The following is a 14,588-nucleotide window of genomic DNA, read 5'->3' on the forward strand; positions in this document are numbered from 1 at the left end:
TGCTAATGTCAGTAACACATCACTAAACATAGGTGGACCTATGTTTAGCAGTCAAACAATCACCTCATTACATGTCTGAAATTTTTTTTCATTATATGAAACACCCATCACTGATACAATGTCAAATGTGAATGAAGTACTTATGATGGGAACTCACAAAAGTGTCTAGGATTTTATATGAGGTATTTATGGAACCGATTCAGTAGAGATTTGAACATGTGTTCAGGACCCAGTAAAATCCACGAGATATGAACACATGGTCTTGCTGTGCAGGAGTAGAATGTTGAATCACCACTGTAAAATGGGCTCTCACAGCCAGCAACAACACAGTGATTTAACCAATTTGTATGGTTTGAGTCAAACATCTCATCCAGAGGTGGCTGAACATAATCATAATGCTTTATGATGTGCCATACTTAGTCCTTCTCCCTCTGACTTCCATGGAGCCAGAGCTTGCAGAGCACTGGCATTTATCCTGCAGCACAACTCCTCTGTGTAAGGTTAATACTGTCAATTCGATTCACAGGGGTTTGTGAGCCAGACAGGCAAACTGAAGAAGAAAAAGCCTCTCTCACAAGGAGACAAGGACACGAAAGAGGTTGCCCAGCAAAGTCATCAAAGCAAACAGCATGAATGAGACAGTGTTGATGAAGACAGAAGTGGCATTGAAGGCTGCAATAACAAAGCAGGGCAGTGACATGAAGATAAGTGGCAAAGTAATTGTCTGGTTGAGCCAAGTGTATCCATACAGTCCATCTGCCAGCAACCCATGCAAATGGACACCAAGCACTGAAGATCTAAGTACCTATTTATGTAAATATATTCCAAATGGTGACACAAAAATGCATAGGAACAAATAATTAGTAAACACAACAAAAAGTTTTTGAGAGTATTGGAGGTAATTATTATGAACAGTCTTAGCATCTACTGCCAACAAATAAAGGATTTTCTTCCTGGTTTTTCTTACTAATTATTCTAAAAACCCAGAGTTGTGTCCTCAACATTTGATCCTGTAAAAGTTTATCACATAAAAAAGACTCCTGATGTAACAAAGGAGCCACATTGCCAGACCAGTTTCTGGATCCCCACTCCAGCAAAAAAATTGTCTAAAAGCCAATTTTAGCAGCTAAGTGGATTATCAATTTCGAAAGAGAGTCTCTAAGAAGAATAAAGTTAATAGCATTTTACAGTGGAACAAATAACATATCCAGAGACTGGATCCATGGTGCCTTCATTTCATCCTTAGTGAATTGTAAATAGCTAGGTCAGGCAGAGAATGTTACATAGCAGATGAAGGAAAACCCTTCCCTCCTCTCTGTCTCCCAGTTCATCAGCCTATTCAAGCCTTTATCTGTATGGATCAGAAAAAGAAAAAAAAAAGGTGCTTTCTCTTGTCTTTACTGCCACTCATCATAAGCTCAAGTGACCCAGATGCAAGTAGAGCCAGCATTCTGGGTAGAGAAGTGCAGAGCAGCCCCCAAGCCTTCCTCCTCCTGCTTTGTGAGAGCAGCATCTCACTTCACACAGGCAGTGACTGCAGACATTCACTGGCACTTGGGGGCTGAACAGCACTTGCCTGAGGATGGCACAGAAGAGCCTTCTATCACACGCTGTGTATGGATACCAAAGTAAAAAGGACACAGTCAGGCTTAGAAGAGAGCCTTAGATTATGTGGTCAATACTTAGTAGCTCACAACTACACAGCCAATTATTAATTGATAGCCAAAAGTGTTTTCCTAGAGCTCAAGTGGTTCAGTTTTGGTGCATAAGGTCATCAGGTCATCCCCAGCTGTCATATATATCTGAAGCCACAATAGCAAAGGACACACATTAATTTTGGTAAAACATGTGAAATTCATCATTCTGGAGAAAAAAGTTTTACTGCTAGACTTGATGTATGGGTTGAAACTTTGTGCCTTCTGTAAGTCAGTCCCAACTACATGCATGATGTTTTAAAGGGCCTTATTTCAATCCTGACAAATGAGCACCAGATGTTTCTTTTATCGTAGTTGCATTCTATATGCAACTATATATTCTATATATCCAACATTTCAGACTCATGTTCAGGTCTGAGAAACTCTCTCTGATCCACCTCTTGCTCCTTAAAAAAAGAAGACTGTGTGAGAGAATAAAATAAAGAATAAAATATTATAATTCTGATAAAGTAAATAAATGAATGAAGAACGGAAGTCTTCTCACTGAGAGAAGGAGAAGATAGGTAGAAAAAAACCATCTGGGTTCAGTTATCATCAAGAATAGACTGATTTTTCATTAGAAAATCTCTCATGAAGAACAATTACTTCTGCTAATTTTTTTGCTTATTTCATTATTCCTTTCAAAACAACTGTACTCTGAAAGGTTCTCTTTGACCTATACATATCATAAGCAGGAGGTTAAAAGGCCTGTAATTACATCTGACCATTCTGGCTTCTCTGCAGATGACAGTGGGGATGAGGTTCCTTCCATGGGGAAGAGAGTCTAGTTTTTAGGATTTATTTGTTTAGTTAACTGTTTTATTTTCTTCTTTTCTTCCTAAAAGCAGCTGCTCATTCACTCCACTCTCACTGTCCACCTTACCCACTCCAAAGGAACCTGATCCATTCTAAAGGAAAGTACTCTCCTGGCTAAGCTTTCCCCTGACCAGAAGCCGACCAGGACACCTTGGGCTGGAACTGCATAGTGCCAGCCAGAGAAAGATTTGTTCCTGCAAGTGCTAAGTACTATTTTCATTCCTGTTAGGCTGAGTCTCCTTTTCATTTTTGTCTGTCCCAAGTACTTTTCCTTGCTTGTTGAATAAATACTTTGAAATACTTCCTTTCTCATCAGCAAAACAATGTAGTATTTAAATGCAAACTTAAAGCAATGTCAGTGTGTAGATACACACTGAGCTAGAGCACATACCAAGAAGCTGAGAAACAGTTCCATTCCTCGATCTACCACTGACTAAATTCGTCACCTTGCTTCAGATTTCACCCGTCTGTGAAATGGGATAATGATCCTTCCTTAACTCATAGGGCAAGAATGTCATTAATATTTGGTCTTGGTTTCAGATTCTTGAAGAAGAGCTTTTCCATTATATCATTTCCCTGTTTTGGCCAGCCCTTGGACTACAGTTGTGACTGTAGTTCCAACTCTATATTCTATAAGGTATGATGGCTGGGTTTGGTGCCACGTTTGGTGCCACCACTTGCAACATGCAGCGCCCTTACAATGAATGTTTTTTGAAATAAGACAAGAGCTTTTTTAAAGCAAAGCTTTTGTTTGAAACTCTTCAAACTTCAGGAAAGTTTATACTTGACTCCAGATCCCAATTCAGCTGCTTGGGACCATCAAAGAGAAACCTATCCGTGAAAAAGTATATGAAGTTGCAAGAAAAGGGAAGAAAGGGGACAGCAGCTGACAAAAAGATATAAGAAAGAAATAAGGAGCAGAGAAAAACCAACAAAAGCTGAAAGTTCATCAAATCTGCATGCAAGGAACTGGACTTGTTTCAAAAGTGGAACTGAAGACTGTATTAAGACTCAGTTTTCTGTGGCTCTTGTCTTTTGCCTCAACTGCCCCAATGCTAATGCACTACAATACTGACACATGCTATACAAAAAGCTGTAGATGCTCTGAGTGACTTGGTGGAGCAGTCAGAGATCTGAAATGAATGAGCAAACAGTGCAAATGCTATTCCAATTCATTCCCAGGAACGCAGTCCCTTGGTGGTTTCTTAGGGACACAGCAAGCAACAGAAGCAGAGGATTCTTTGCTCCTGCCACAACTGTTCAGAGTCCCCAGAACACAGAAGGATGTGAAATGATTAATGTTTGACTGTGAATGCCAACCTCCTGGAAAGAGGATGGAGATGCTCTTGCTGCTGCTGCCTCACAACAGGGAGATGGTATACATATGCATATATATATATATATATATATATATATATATAAATATAAATCTGCACACAGGCTCCATGCTCTGTCACAAGTTGCCCTTTGTTTCTGCAGCACCTGTGGGTGACCAATCCTACACTGAACCCTAAGATGGAAAAACAAACCCAAAACTTATGGATCAGTCCTGAAAGAAGCCTGGAATTGAATCCAGCTCTCTGCAGGCACAGTTGTAATACATAGTCACTTTTCTAAACTGACATGGCCTGACATTAGTAACCACAAAAATGCATATTCCTGTATTACTCGCTTTGGCAAACACCACCACATAACTTAAATACCATTCTCATCTTCCTCAAACCCACTAGCAAATGAATTATTTAGTGTGGAGCAGGGAGAGAAGCTGACACGTCTGGTACTTGAATGCTGCAGTGCTCATGTACCTGCAGAGCTGGAGCCCCCAGTTAATTATCTAGCCTTCCTGTTTTATGGAAGCTCATGTGTCTTCAAGACCTTAATGAATCAAGGCTTACTTGGCATTCATCTTGTGTGTGAGGCTGGTGTTGAACTGTGAGTGCTGATCTGAACTGGGGCTGTAGTACCAGGCCACAATGGCACTCAGCCTGTGTTTTTAAATTGTCCTGCTCCCAATGTGTTCTCTGCATCTGACCTTTGGGCTAGGAAGTGCCTTTTGCAATGTTCATGTGGCACCCAAAGTCATGACCTTATTCACTTCTGTGTGTAAGCACAATATGAGGGTGATCACAATGATAATTTTAATATGTCAGGTTTCTTCCCTGTAACACTGTTTTAAAAGCTGTCATTTGAAGCCAGAGGCACTCCCAAGGCATTGTTGTGATTAGGGCTGAAATACCTATACTGACACAGCGCTCCACAACAAGGACAGACATACAGAAACCTGCTCTCAGTTACTATTCCACAGAGGCAATTTATCTGTAAATCAAACATGTGGCACACTTTGCTTCAGCTTATCCTCTTGATGCACCAAAGCAGCATCTAATCAGCTTTCACTCTATCAAATACAGATTTGTGTCATAAGTGATGTAGGAAATAACCCACAATCTCATTCTGTCCTCTCACAGGAGAACAGGAACAACCTTATCCCATGAAGGCCTAAGGTGTTCACTGTACAGAGTAAATCCCAGTGCACAGAGAGAACTTTGAAACCTCTGGAAGGATTAGAAACACTTTGTCTGTCAAAGATTATGTTACAGTCCTGCAGTACTCTATACAGAATTGCAAGACCAAGCTTGATTATTTGAACATAAGGTGAAAGTGGTACATTTTAAGTGCACATTTAAATGAAAGAATTCTTAGAAGAACCCTGGCAAGAAATAGAATAACTTCTTTTACTTTTGGAGAATGTTTACCATTGCGTCACTACAAACGAGAAAATGAGGATTTCTGAAATTAAAGACATTAAAGCTGTATGCCTTAAAATCTTCTCAAAGCTCAACCTAATCAGAGAACTAAGGATTCTGTAATTATATGTAAAAGTCTGTAATTATGTGTAAGAGTTTTACCCAGATTTTCATTCTTGACTGCAGAACTGTGTTAAGACACATTCAGAATTCCTGTTTTGGTTGTTACTCTGCTTACTCAGACAAGTTCTATTGATCTCAAAGAGCTTTGTGTACATATGAAAACTGATTAAGAGCTGTGAAAGACCACTGATCCTTTGTCTTTAGTTTTAAGCCTCAGGGAATCTGATTAATTCTCCTGAACTTAAATTCTGACATTTTTTGCACTTTTAACTCAAGCAGAGACAGCAACTTGAGAAACTTCAGCTTCCAAAAGAAAAGTCATACCTTTTTTTTTTTTTTTTTTGATCTGACACAGATGATTATCAGGGAATCTTCCTTTCTGCTTTCTGGAGCACAAGGAGTGGCTGAGGGCCCTGTGGGAGCTCAGCCTGGAGGAGGCTCGGGGGGACTTTCTTGCTCTCTGTAACTCCCTGACAGAAGGGTGTAGCTAGCTGGGGATCACGCTCTTCCCCCAGGAAACAAGTGACATGACCAGAGAAACAGCCACAAGTTGTGTCAAAGGAGTTTCAGGCTGAACATCAGGAAGAATTTCTTCACAGAAAAGGCGGTCAGGCATTGGAATGAGCTGCTCAGGGAGGTGGTGGAATCACGATTCCTGAAGTGTTCAAGAAATGATATGGGGTGGCACTTCGTGCTCTGGCCTGGTTGACAAGGTGGTGAACTTAGGCTGGATTTGATCATCTTGCAGGTTCCTTCCAACCTTAATGACTGTGATTCTGTGGTTCTGTGAAGTTAAAGCCTTCTGTGCCGTGGTAAGAGCCATGGGCAGCGCGGCAGCCCAAGGAGCGCGGGGTCGGGCAGTGCTGTGCTCGGCCTGCCCCTCGCCTCCTGCACGCCTCAGACAAGCGGCAGCCAGCCCAGCCTTCCCTCAGGAGCTTCTGCACGGCTGGGCCGGCGGACCTGACCGCATCCCACAGCTCACACCAGCACCGCCATTGCAGCACCGCAGGGCACCACTGCCACCGCTACCGCACACCCAACCTCTGAGGGCCGCCCACAGCGATGGCGCCGGGGCCGCGCCCGCCTGTCCTGTGGGTGAGCGGGAAGGGATGAATGAGAGGCGGCGATGAAGGTGTCAACTGTGCGACGCCACTGCGGGACGCGGGGCCGGGGGCTCAGTCCCGCGGTCCCTGAGGGCACTGGACGGGCAGGACGCGGGGCCGGGGGCTCGGTGCCGCTGTCCCTGAGGGCACTGGACGGGCAGGACGCGGGGCCGGGGGCTCGATGCCGCTGTCCCTGAGGGCGCTGACGGGCAGGACGCGGGGCCGGGGGCTCGATGCCGCTGTCCCTGAGGGCACTGACGGGCAGGACGCGGGGCCGGGGGCTCGGTGCCGCTGTCCCTGAGGGCGCTGACGGGCAGGACGCGGGGCTGGGGGCTCGGTGCCGCTGTCCCTGAGGGCACTGGACGGGCAGGACGCGGGGCCGGGGCCTCGGTGCCGCTGTCCCTGAGGGCGCTGACGGGCAGGACGCGGGGCCGGGGGCTCGGTGCCGCTGTCCCTGAGGGCGCTGACGGGCAGGACGCGGGGCCGTTTCAGCCGGCGGGATGTGTCCGGCTGCGCCTCCCGGCCACAGGGCGGCGGCAGAGGCGCGGGGCCGGAGGGCGCGGGGGAGCGGCGCTCTCGGTGGTACCGAGGTCATCACGGCGCGACGGCGGCGGGAGCTGTGTCCGGCTGCTCTGGGCGCGCTCCCCTCGGGATTGTTTTCAGAAAGACATGACCACACAGGTAATTAAAAACACAGCGTTAGCTAAGCTAATTGCTCGCTTGAGGTATGTGTATGTCTATGTATATATATATGTATAGGCTGCTCATGTGTAATATTAATTATTTTTTCTTTCTAGTACGGTATTCTCTTCAAGCAAGAGCAAGGTGAGCAAACGCTAGCGGGTACTGAGCAATGTTGGTGTTCTGGGATGATGTTAAGTTGATAACGGCAGGTATCAGTGTGTGGAGACCTGGTTATGTTTATATTGGGCATAAATCTGAGTAACTCAGAGGTAGCTGTGCTGCTTTTTCAGCAGTGACGCTGCTCGCACAACGCATTGCACATTTTGGAACAAAGAAGGCAGTGATAAGGCTCTCAGAGCGCTCAACAGACCTGAGGAGCAGGGCAGGGTCTATTGCCAACATTGCAGCTGGCCAGTTCAGCATTACCAAAACCAGTTGTGATCTTCTATCAAAAGAAAATACTTATTTTTTAATTAATGTGCTTATATTCTCTTGTAGCTCACGATGATGCCATTTGGTCAGTTGCTTGGGGCAAAAATAAAAATGATGGTTCTGAAACAGTGATCTCTGGCTCTTTGGATGATCTGGTAAAGGTCTGGAAGTGGTAAGTGCCCCATATTAATCTGTTTTAGGCCTTAGAAATGGTCTGTGTGGAGCAGCCTTGAATTTCCACAATCTGCAGGGATGTTAGAAGAATGGCACACAGAGCTGCTTCTTTGAGCAGGTTTATCTCCATTTGCCTTGTGTGCTTTCTCTTGGAGTAGTGGCATTCTGGTGTGCTTTAATTAAAAAAAAAAATGAGAATCCTTTTGAAAATGCATTTCAGAGAATACTTAATGTACTTCTAAACCAAAGAATGAGAAATGTATCTTCTGATGAGACAGTGCATTGGGAGATGTGTATTGTGAAAGAAATAATGGGAATAGTGAGAAAGAGGAAATGACATCTTCCTTTTTTATTGAAAAAAAGATCCTGATAATCCTTATGGAAGTGTGCTTTTGCAAAGAAACTATTGTCTCTTAGGCAAAGCAGTGTGAAGGATGTGCTTCACTTCATTGGTAGGTTTAGCTTGGGTGGAGTGACTGTGAAGATGTCAGTCATGGTACTTTGTGCTGAGCTCACAGGTCGGCTCTGTGAGCACCCACAGACTGGTGTGTGATGGACATTTTTTGGTGGGATGCCTTCCAAACTTAGGATAAAGTACCTGCTTCGCAGGAATATGGTAAATTATTGATTTGTCAGTTCTTTAAGTACAGAGAGTTTGTGTGTAGCCTTTCACATTTCACAGGAGAACTTGGATTGCCTTGTGTTGAACAGAGGGAGGAATGCGGATTGTTTGTTTTGTGTGAGGCTGGGGATGTTCAGCCCCCCCAGCTGTTCCCAACGAGGCTTTTCTTTCCCTTGCACGGCAGGAATGATGAAAAGCTGGATCTGCAGTGGACTCTGGAGGGGCACCAGCTGGGGGTGGTGTCTGTGGACATCAGCCACACGGGTGCCATTGCAGCCTCCAGCTCCCTGGACGCCCACATTCGCCTCTGGGACTTAGAGACTGGCAAGCAGATCAAGTCCATAGATGCTGGTCCTGGTAAGACACCAGAGCTGAGCTGGCTCTGCCGGGGAGCAGTGTGACTCTTCCTGGCAAATACTGGGGCACTGGGGTACCTGAGGGCATTAAGGTCTTTGGGTGGTTTCATCTTTCCTATATTTGCAGAAGTCTTTAAGGTTTTATGAACTCGACACAAAGCAGCATCAGACAATTTTACATTTATTTTTACACACTACTTGTGCTTTCTCAGGTATACATAGTAGGCTTTTTGCTGTATGCATAAAGCAGAAGCTTCTCTTACACATGCATTGGTTAAGGGATATTTAGAAGAAATAATTCAAGTGCTTATTCAGATGGATTTACAAAGGAGCTCTGAATGTTCTTCATAACACTGCAGTGAATTTGAGCCGTGCATCTGATCCTTTTTTATCCATCATGTCCAATCCTGAGCAAGCAAGTCAAAACAGCTACCAATGGTAACAATGCTGATGTTCTCCAAGCTGGAATTCAGGGCCTAAGGATTTATTCCAAGTATTTCATGAGCCCACTGGGACTCACGAATTTAAGAATAATCTTGCAGTGTTTTAGGCAATTAATATTTAACTTTTAGAAAAAAACCCTGTAAATTACGTTGTGCCAGATAAATACATTGCACTGCTATGAAAAATGATGGGTTTTGACATTCAATTGTAGGAATGTTATCTATGTTACATTTGTATATCTGCATTTCTCCTGTGCTTTCATCTTCTGTGCTTTACTACATACTTGTGTTGCTTTTTTCAGTAGTTTCAATCTTTTGGTTCCAGGAAAAAAGTAAGAATTTCGACTTAACTGATGCAGTCTTAAATTCTAAATTTATTGTTACATGAGGGTTTCATAAGGTCAGGGTCTTACTAGAAATGTAATCTTTTACCAAATGTAAGTCAATAGCTCAAGATACACTCCATTAGTTACATAGAAGGGGTAACTTGATGAGGTTGTACATTCTTAGGGGGTTGCACATCTAAACAGATGCATACACAACTGACACTGTTGAATAAGAACCAGGAACAGGATCCAGCTAACTGGTTTTTATTTTTTAATACAGTTGATGCTTGGTCCCTGGCTTTTTCACCTGATTCCCAGTACCTTGCAACAGGAAGTCACGTGGGGAAAGTAAATATTTTCGGTGTTGAAACTGGAAAGAAAGAATATTCTCTAGACACCAGAGGAAAGTTCATCCTTAGCATTGCATATGTAAGAAGCACAATTGATAATTCCTTATGAGAAATTGCTATTGCTGTAATATGTTGTAAATAGGTATTTTTGTTTCCATCTATCAGTTTATCTCTGCAATAATACTAGGTGACAGCCATAGTTCCAAATACAAATTGTGTGACATTTCCCCCTGCACATCTGGAAAATATATTTGGATCTTGTTTATAGCTTTCAGGATTTTTGGAGCCCAGGTATCTTGCATCGATTGCTATTTGTGAAAAGTTGCCAAGGGAATGTTAGGGCTTACACAGCATAAATACACACAGATGTTGAATCACACTTTTTGTGTTTTCTTACAGAGTCCAGATGGAAAATACTTGGCCAGTGGAGCAATAGATGGCATTATCAATATTTTTGATATTGCAACTGGAAAACTTCTGCATACGCTAGAAGGTATGGTTTGGTTATTTGCAGTACCTAATTCTGACCTCAGTTCTGACAAAATTAAAAGATATAATGCAAGTCAGAATAAGCTACAACAACCATGGCAAAAGTGAGTTGACATGTTTGTCCATTAGACAGTATTTAATTATTTAGTGTGCTGTAACCTAACCACTTAAATATTAGAGGCAAACTGTAAACTCAGGCTTGCATCACAAATGCCTTTTTTAGAAGATACAGTCAGTAATGCTTAACTAAATTCTTAAATTAGAGCTCCTTGTATTGCAGAAAGCTACAAGGGAATGAAGCCAAGCCAAATGTGTGCTGCCCTGCACATGATTTTTCTTTTTCTTACGTTACTTGTTCTAAAGCAATGTTTTGCTGGTCTAAAAAGTAACTGAACATTTCATGTTGTAGAATACATGCATTTTTTTTCTAACAGATAAATGGGCTTTTAATGTTCATGTAGTTTCTGCCCAGTTGTAACCAAAACCCCAACCATTTAAATATGGAATCATACTATAACATATGACATGATTTCTAATAGAGATCCACAGCTGAATGAAGCTAGATAGTCTTTGTGTTGCAGCCATGCCTTAACATTCACAGTTGAGAATTGCTGTCTGTTTCCATTTTCCCTTGTGTGAAGAAGCCTCTAGAGAGAAAGAGGCTTCAGAGGCTGCTGTGTCTGAGCAGGCAGAGCTGTTGTAGCTTGCTGGGCGCTGTGTCAGTGAGAGGAGTGCCAGCCCTGCCCTGTGTCCCTGTCCCTGCAGGCCATGCCATGCCCATCCGCTCGCTGACCTTCTCCCCTGACTCCCAGCTGCTCGTCACCGCCTCCGACGACGGCTACATCAAAATCTACGATGTGTGAGTGGGGACTTCAACTGCTTAGAGAGGCTGATGCTGTGAAACATAGAGCAAACCCTCCGCTCTCCAGAATTCCTTTCAGCTTTTGGTGACTTTTTATGTAATAAATAATCTTAAATCATAAAATACTACATCCTTCGATAGTTCTTGAAAGTGTAGAGGTAGAAGAAAGCTGTAAATTGAAAACAAATTACTTTCCTCATATTTGCCTGTAGGCAGTAAGCTAATTCTTCTGTGTATCTGTCCTGTGAGCTTGTGTTCACCTCTCCTAAACATCTGTTCTGTACACAGGAAATTATATTTATGACCTATTTCTGTTGCATCTTGCAATACCTTGGAAGACCCTGGGGAGGAACTGGCCCTGTTTCAGTGGTCTTCACCTGCTAAACCTGCATTGCTTTGGCTTTGGTGAAACTATTTGTCCTCCAGTCCATCTTCTTAGTGACATCTTTTTATTTTAACTATTTGAAATGGAAAAACAGAATCTGCTGTAACACCAGTTCAGCTTGGATGAACAAATGTCCAGAAGTCACCTTCCATTGAACCATTCTTGATTGCACTAGCTAGAGTATATTCCTGTTGCTTTTTCCCTGGAATTCACAAAGCAAATGCTGACGTGTTCTTTCCACAGGCAACATGCAAACTTGGCTGGCACATTAAGTGGTCACGGATCCTGGGTTTTAAATGTAGCATTTTGTCCTGATGATACCCATTTTGTTTCCAGGTATTGAGGATTTTTAATTGTTTTTGATTACTGAAAAAAAATGTGTACAAATTACAGTGGGATCTGTAATGAAATCAGATAAAATTTAAAGGCTTGAGTCAATCTGTGATGTGATACCAGCTGCAGTGAGAGCATTTTACAGAGTAAAATGTAAAAGTCTTCCCATTGCAGTGTAGTTCCTGACAAGTAAAAAACACCTAACCTAAGAGAATGGCAGTTTGATTCTAAATAGCTGAAAAATTGCTCTTCAATCAAGAATTACAAACTAAAGTAGTAGTACATTAATCTACTTGAATTTTAGTATTAATTCTTAGAACAGCTGAGGCAGCTGGGGGACCAAGTATATGTAACAGGAATTTCCTTATCCAAAGAACTTGCCTTAAAGAATTTTTTGGCCAAAATGGGAGTCTTCATTTTCACATTGCAGGTGTTGGAACAGTAGATTTATTTTAAAGGTAGTGGAACCTAGCAGAAGATGCAGTCTTTTGCTACTTCATCCCTGTATTTAATGGGTGAAAGAGGGTTTCTTATGTCTACCATATGAGACCCTTTAATGTTTGCATTAAACTTTAGTTAATATATTAATTTAAACATTAATCAGTATTATTTTTCTTTCAGTTCATCTGATAAAAGTGTGAAGGTTTGGGATGCTGGAACAAGGACCTGTGTCCATACTTTTTTTGACCACCAAGATCAGGTATGGCTGCTATTCCCTGGGTCACCACATTCCCAGGAGAGCTTGTGTAGTTGAGCACATTTGTGCTTCACCTTGGTGCTGCAGCTCCGGGCTTGCAGTAATGCAGCTTTAGCCTGCTATAATGAAATTTTAGCAGTTGTGGTTATTTAGCACTTAATATTCAACTAGTACTCCCAGGTGTATATGCTGATCTCTTCCAAGTCATTAACATTTTTCAGGCCCAAAAAAGGCAATCCTGAGTGGCCTAAGTCTCACCAGACTCTGTTACCTTTGTCTCTGGTTTTACTTATTTCTGTGACTAACACAGCATGTGTAAGGTTGGAATTACTTAAACAGATGCCTGAAAGCAGCCTGGAAACTTGGGAGTTTTTCCTCCTTCACTGTCAGTAATACTGTGGGTTTTTAATTTATTGTTAAGTGATAGCTACCTGTGAGGGAAGGAGTTAGGTTTCTACCCATTTACTCTTTGTCCAAATATAAGGTGATAAACAGAACAGTGTTTTATTTTAATGGACCACTGAACAAGAAACAAAAGGATATTCTTTCAGATTTTATTTGAATGTTTTCTTCTGTAGTACTTTCTTGCTGGTAACCTTCTTTTCAGATACCTATAGTTGTGGGGGTTTTAATACTGAAGTACCAAGTGGGACTTGCTTTCCCTTGTTGCTTTAGCTGTTGTGTATGATCTCATTCAGTCTGTGGCAAACAGACATGTGTTAGTTACTGGGAATGCTGGGTTTGGGTACTAATGCAAAATAGCGTCCAAGGTTACCCAAAACATACTGCTGTCAACACACCCATTCTGCATTTCACATTAACGTGCTGGGTAGCCTTCACCCTTCCTGATGTCATTCTGATAGAGATGGGTGTCAGGTAAGAGCTTGTGTAACTGTCTTAGATCGGAGTGACCTGAATTTTTCAAAGTTTTGTACTGGTAGGTAAATGGTTCTCCGAAAGAGCTCAAGGATAAAACCCAGTCGTTCTTCAGTCTGTCACAATGTCTCTGCTGCATGACAAATACTTCTCTTCCTTTCCTGCACTGTAAAGTTCTCTTTTCAGAAAGGGCTGCACGATGGGCAGGAGTGAAAATGCTTGGGTTATTTATGCAAACTGGGGCAAGCACTTTTCGGCCCTGCCCGAGTGTCTCTGGCCAGGGTAAGGCACAGTCAGTGGGAGTGGTGTAGGAGCTCGGCAGGCTCCTAGAGGGCAGTGTCCTGCTCTGCTTCGGCAGTCTCAGCTGCTGGTGAAGCAGAAGCCACAACTACACCAGCTCTAATTAGGTGACTTTTCAATAATCTTTCCTCTACTCCTTATAATAAATATTACTGCTGCAAAGATTCTTTTTCTTTGTCCTTTCTGGATAAACTTGCATATGTCTTATTTACAGGTTTGGGGAGTGAAATACAACGGAAGTGGGTCCAAAATTGTGTCTGTTGGTGATGACCAAGAAATTCATATTTATGACTGTCCAGTTTAAATGTCTTGACTCAGATGCTTCAGTAAATATCTTGTAGCAGTTTCAAGGGACTGCTACTGTCCTATGTAATTTTTTAGTATGATATAAGCATTCATACTGATCTGCAGAACCAGATCTAATTTTGATTTTGCTTAGCACGAGAGAAAGCCTTACTTTTTTAAAATAAAAGCTACAACTCTTAAGTCCTTGTGTCTAATTCTTGGGAAAAAAGTATTTTTAGAAATAGGTAGTCATGGATGAAGTTAACTGCTCAGCTAATCACCCCTGCCTTTAAACATAAATAGACCAGAGCTGGAAAGCATGGCCTAAGTGTTACAGCAGCTTATTTTAGCAGAAGGAAAATGACTGAGGCTGTGTTACAGACATGGGAAATGAGAGCCCAGCTTCTCCTGCTGCTAGTGAGTGCAAGAGGATCACTTAAGCTGAACACCTGTTTCAACAATTGTGTGGTACATGGACACAGATCATTCATCAT

At 42.5% G+C, this 14,588-nt stretch overlaps 1 protein-coding gene across 1 annotated transcript; it reads left to right on the plus strand.

Annotated features, from left to right (window-relative positions):
- Positions 1-7,034: 7,034 nt before the first annotated feature.
- On the plus strand, positions 7,035-14,291 carry WDR61 (WD repeat domain 61). The gene is made up of 10 exons (XM_030955154.1): positions 7,035-7,161; positions 7,278-7,305; positions 7,663-7,768; positions 8,577-8,749; positions 9,798-9,946; positions 10,267-10,360; positions 11,122-11,215; positions 11,847-11,939; positions 12,558-12,636; positions 14,024-14,291. Exons 1-10 carry the CDS (start codon positions 7,150-7,152, stop codon positions 14,111-14,113), a joined length of 918 nt encoding a protein of 305 aa, XP_030811014.1. The 5' UTR covers positions 7,035-7,149; the 3' UTR covers positions 14,114-14,291.
- Positions 14,292-14,588: the final 297 nt, after the last annotated feature.

Source organism: Camarhynchus parvulus, chromosome 10 (assembly GCF_901933205.1).
Source record: "Camarhynchus parvulus chromosome 10, STF_HiC, whole genome shotgun sequence".
In the NCBI taxonomy this organism is placed as follows: Eukaryota; Metazoa; Chordata; class Aves; order Passeriformes; family Thraupidae; genus Camarhynchus; species Camarhynchus parvulus.

Coding starts and splice junctions, on each gene's coding strand:
- WDR61 (XM_030955154.1), top strand. Junction 7,769..8,576: donor CTGGTAAAGGTCTGGAAGTG/GTAAGTGCCCCA, acceptor CTTGCACGGCAG/GAATGATGAAAAGCTGGATC. Junction 10,361..11,121: donor ACTTCTGCATACGCTAGAAG/GTATGGTTTGGT, acceptor CTGTCCCTGCAG/GCCATGCCATGCCCATCCGC.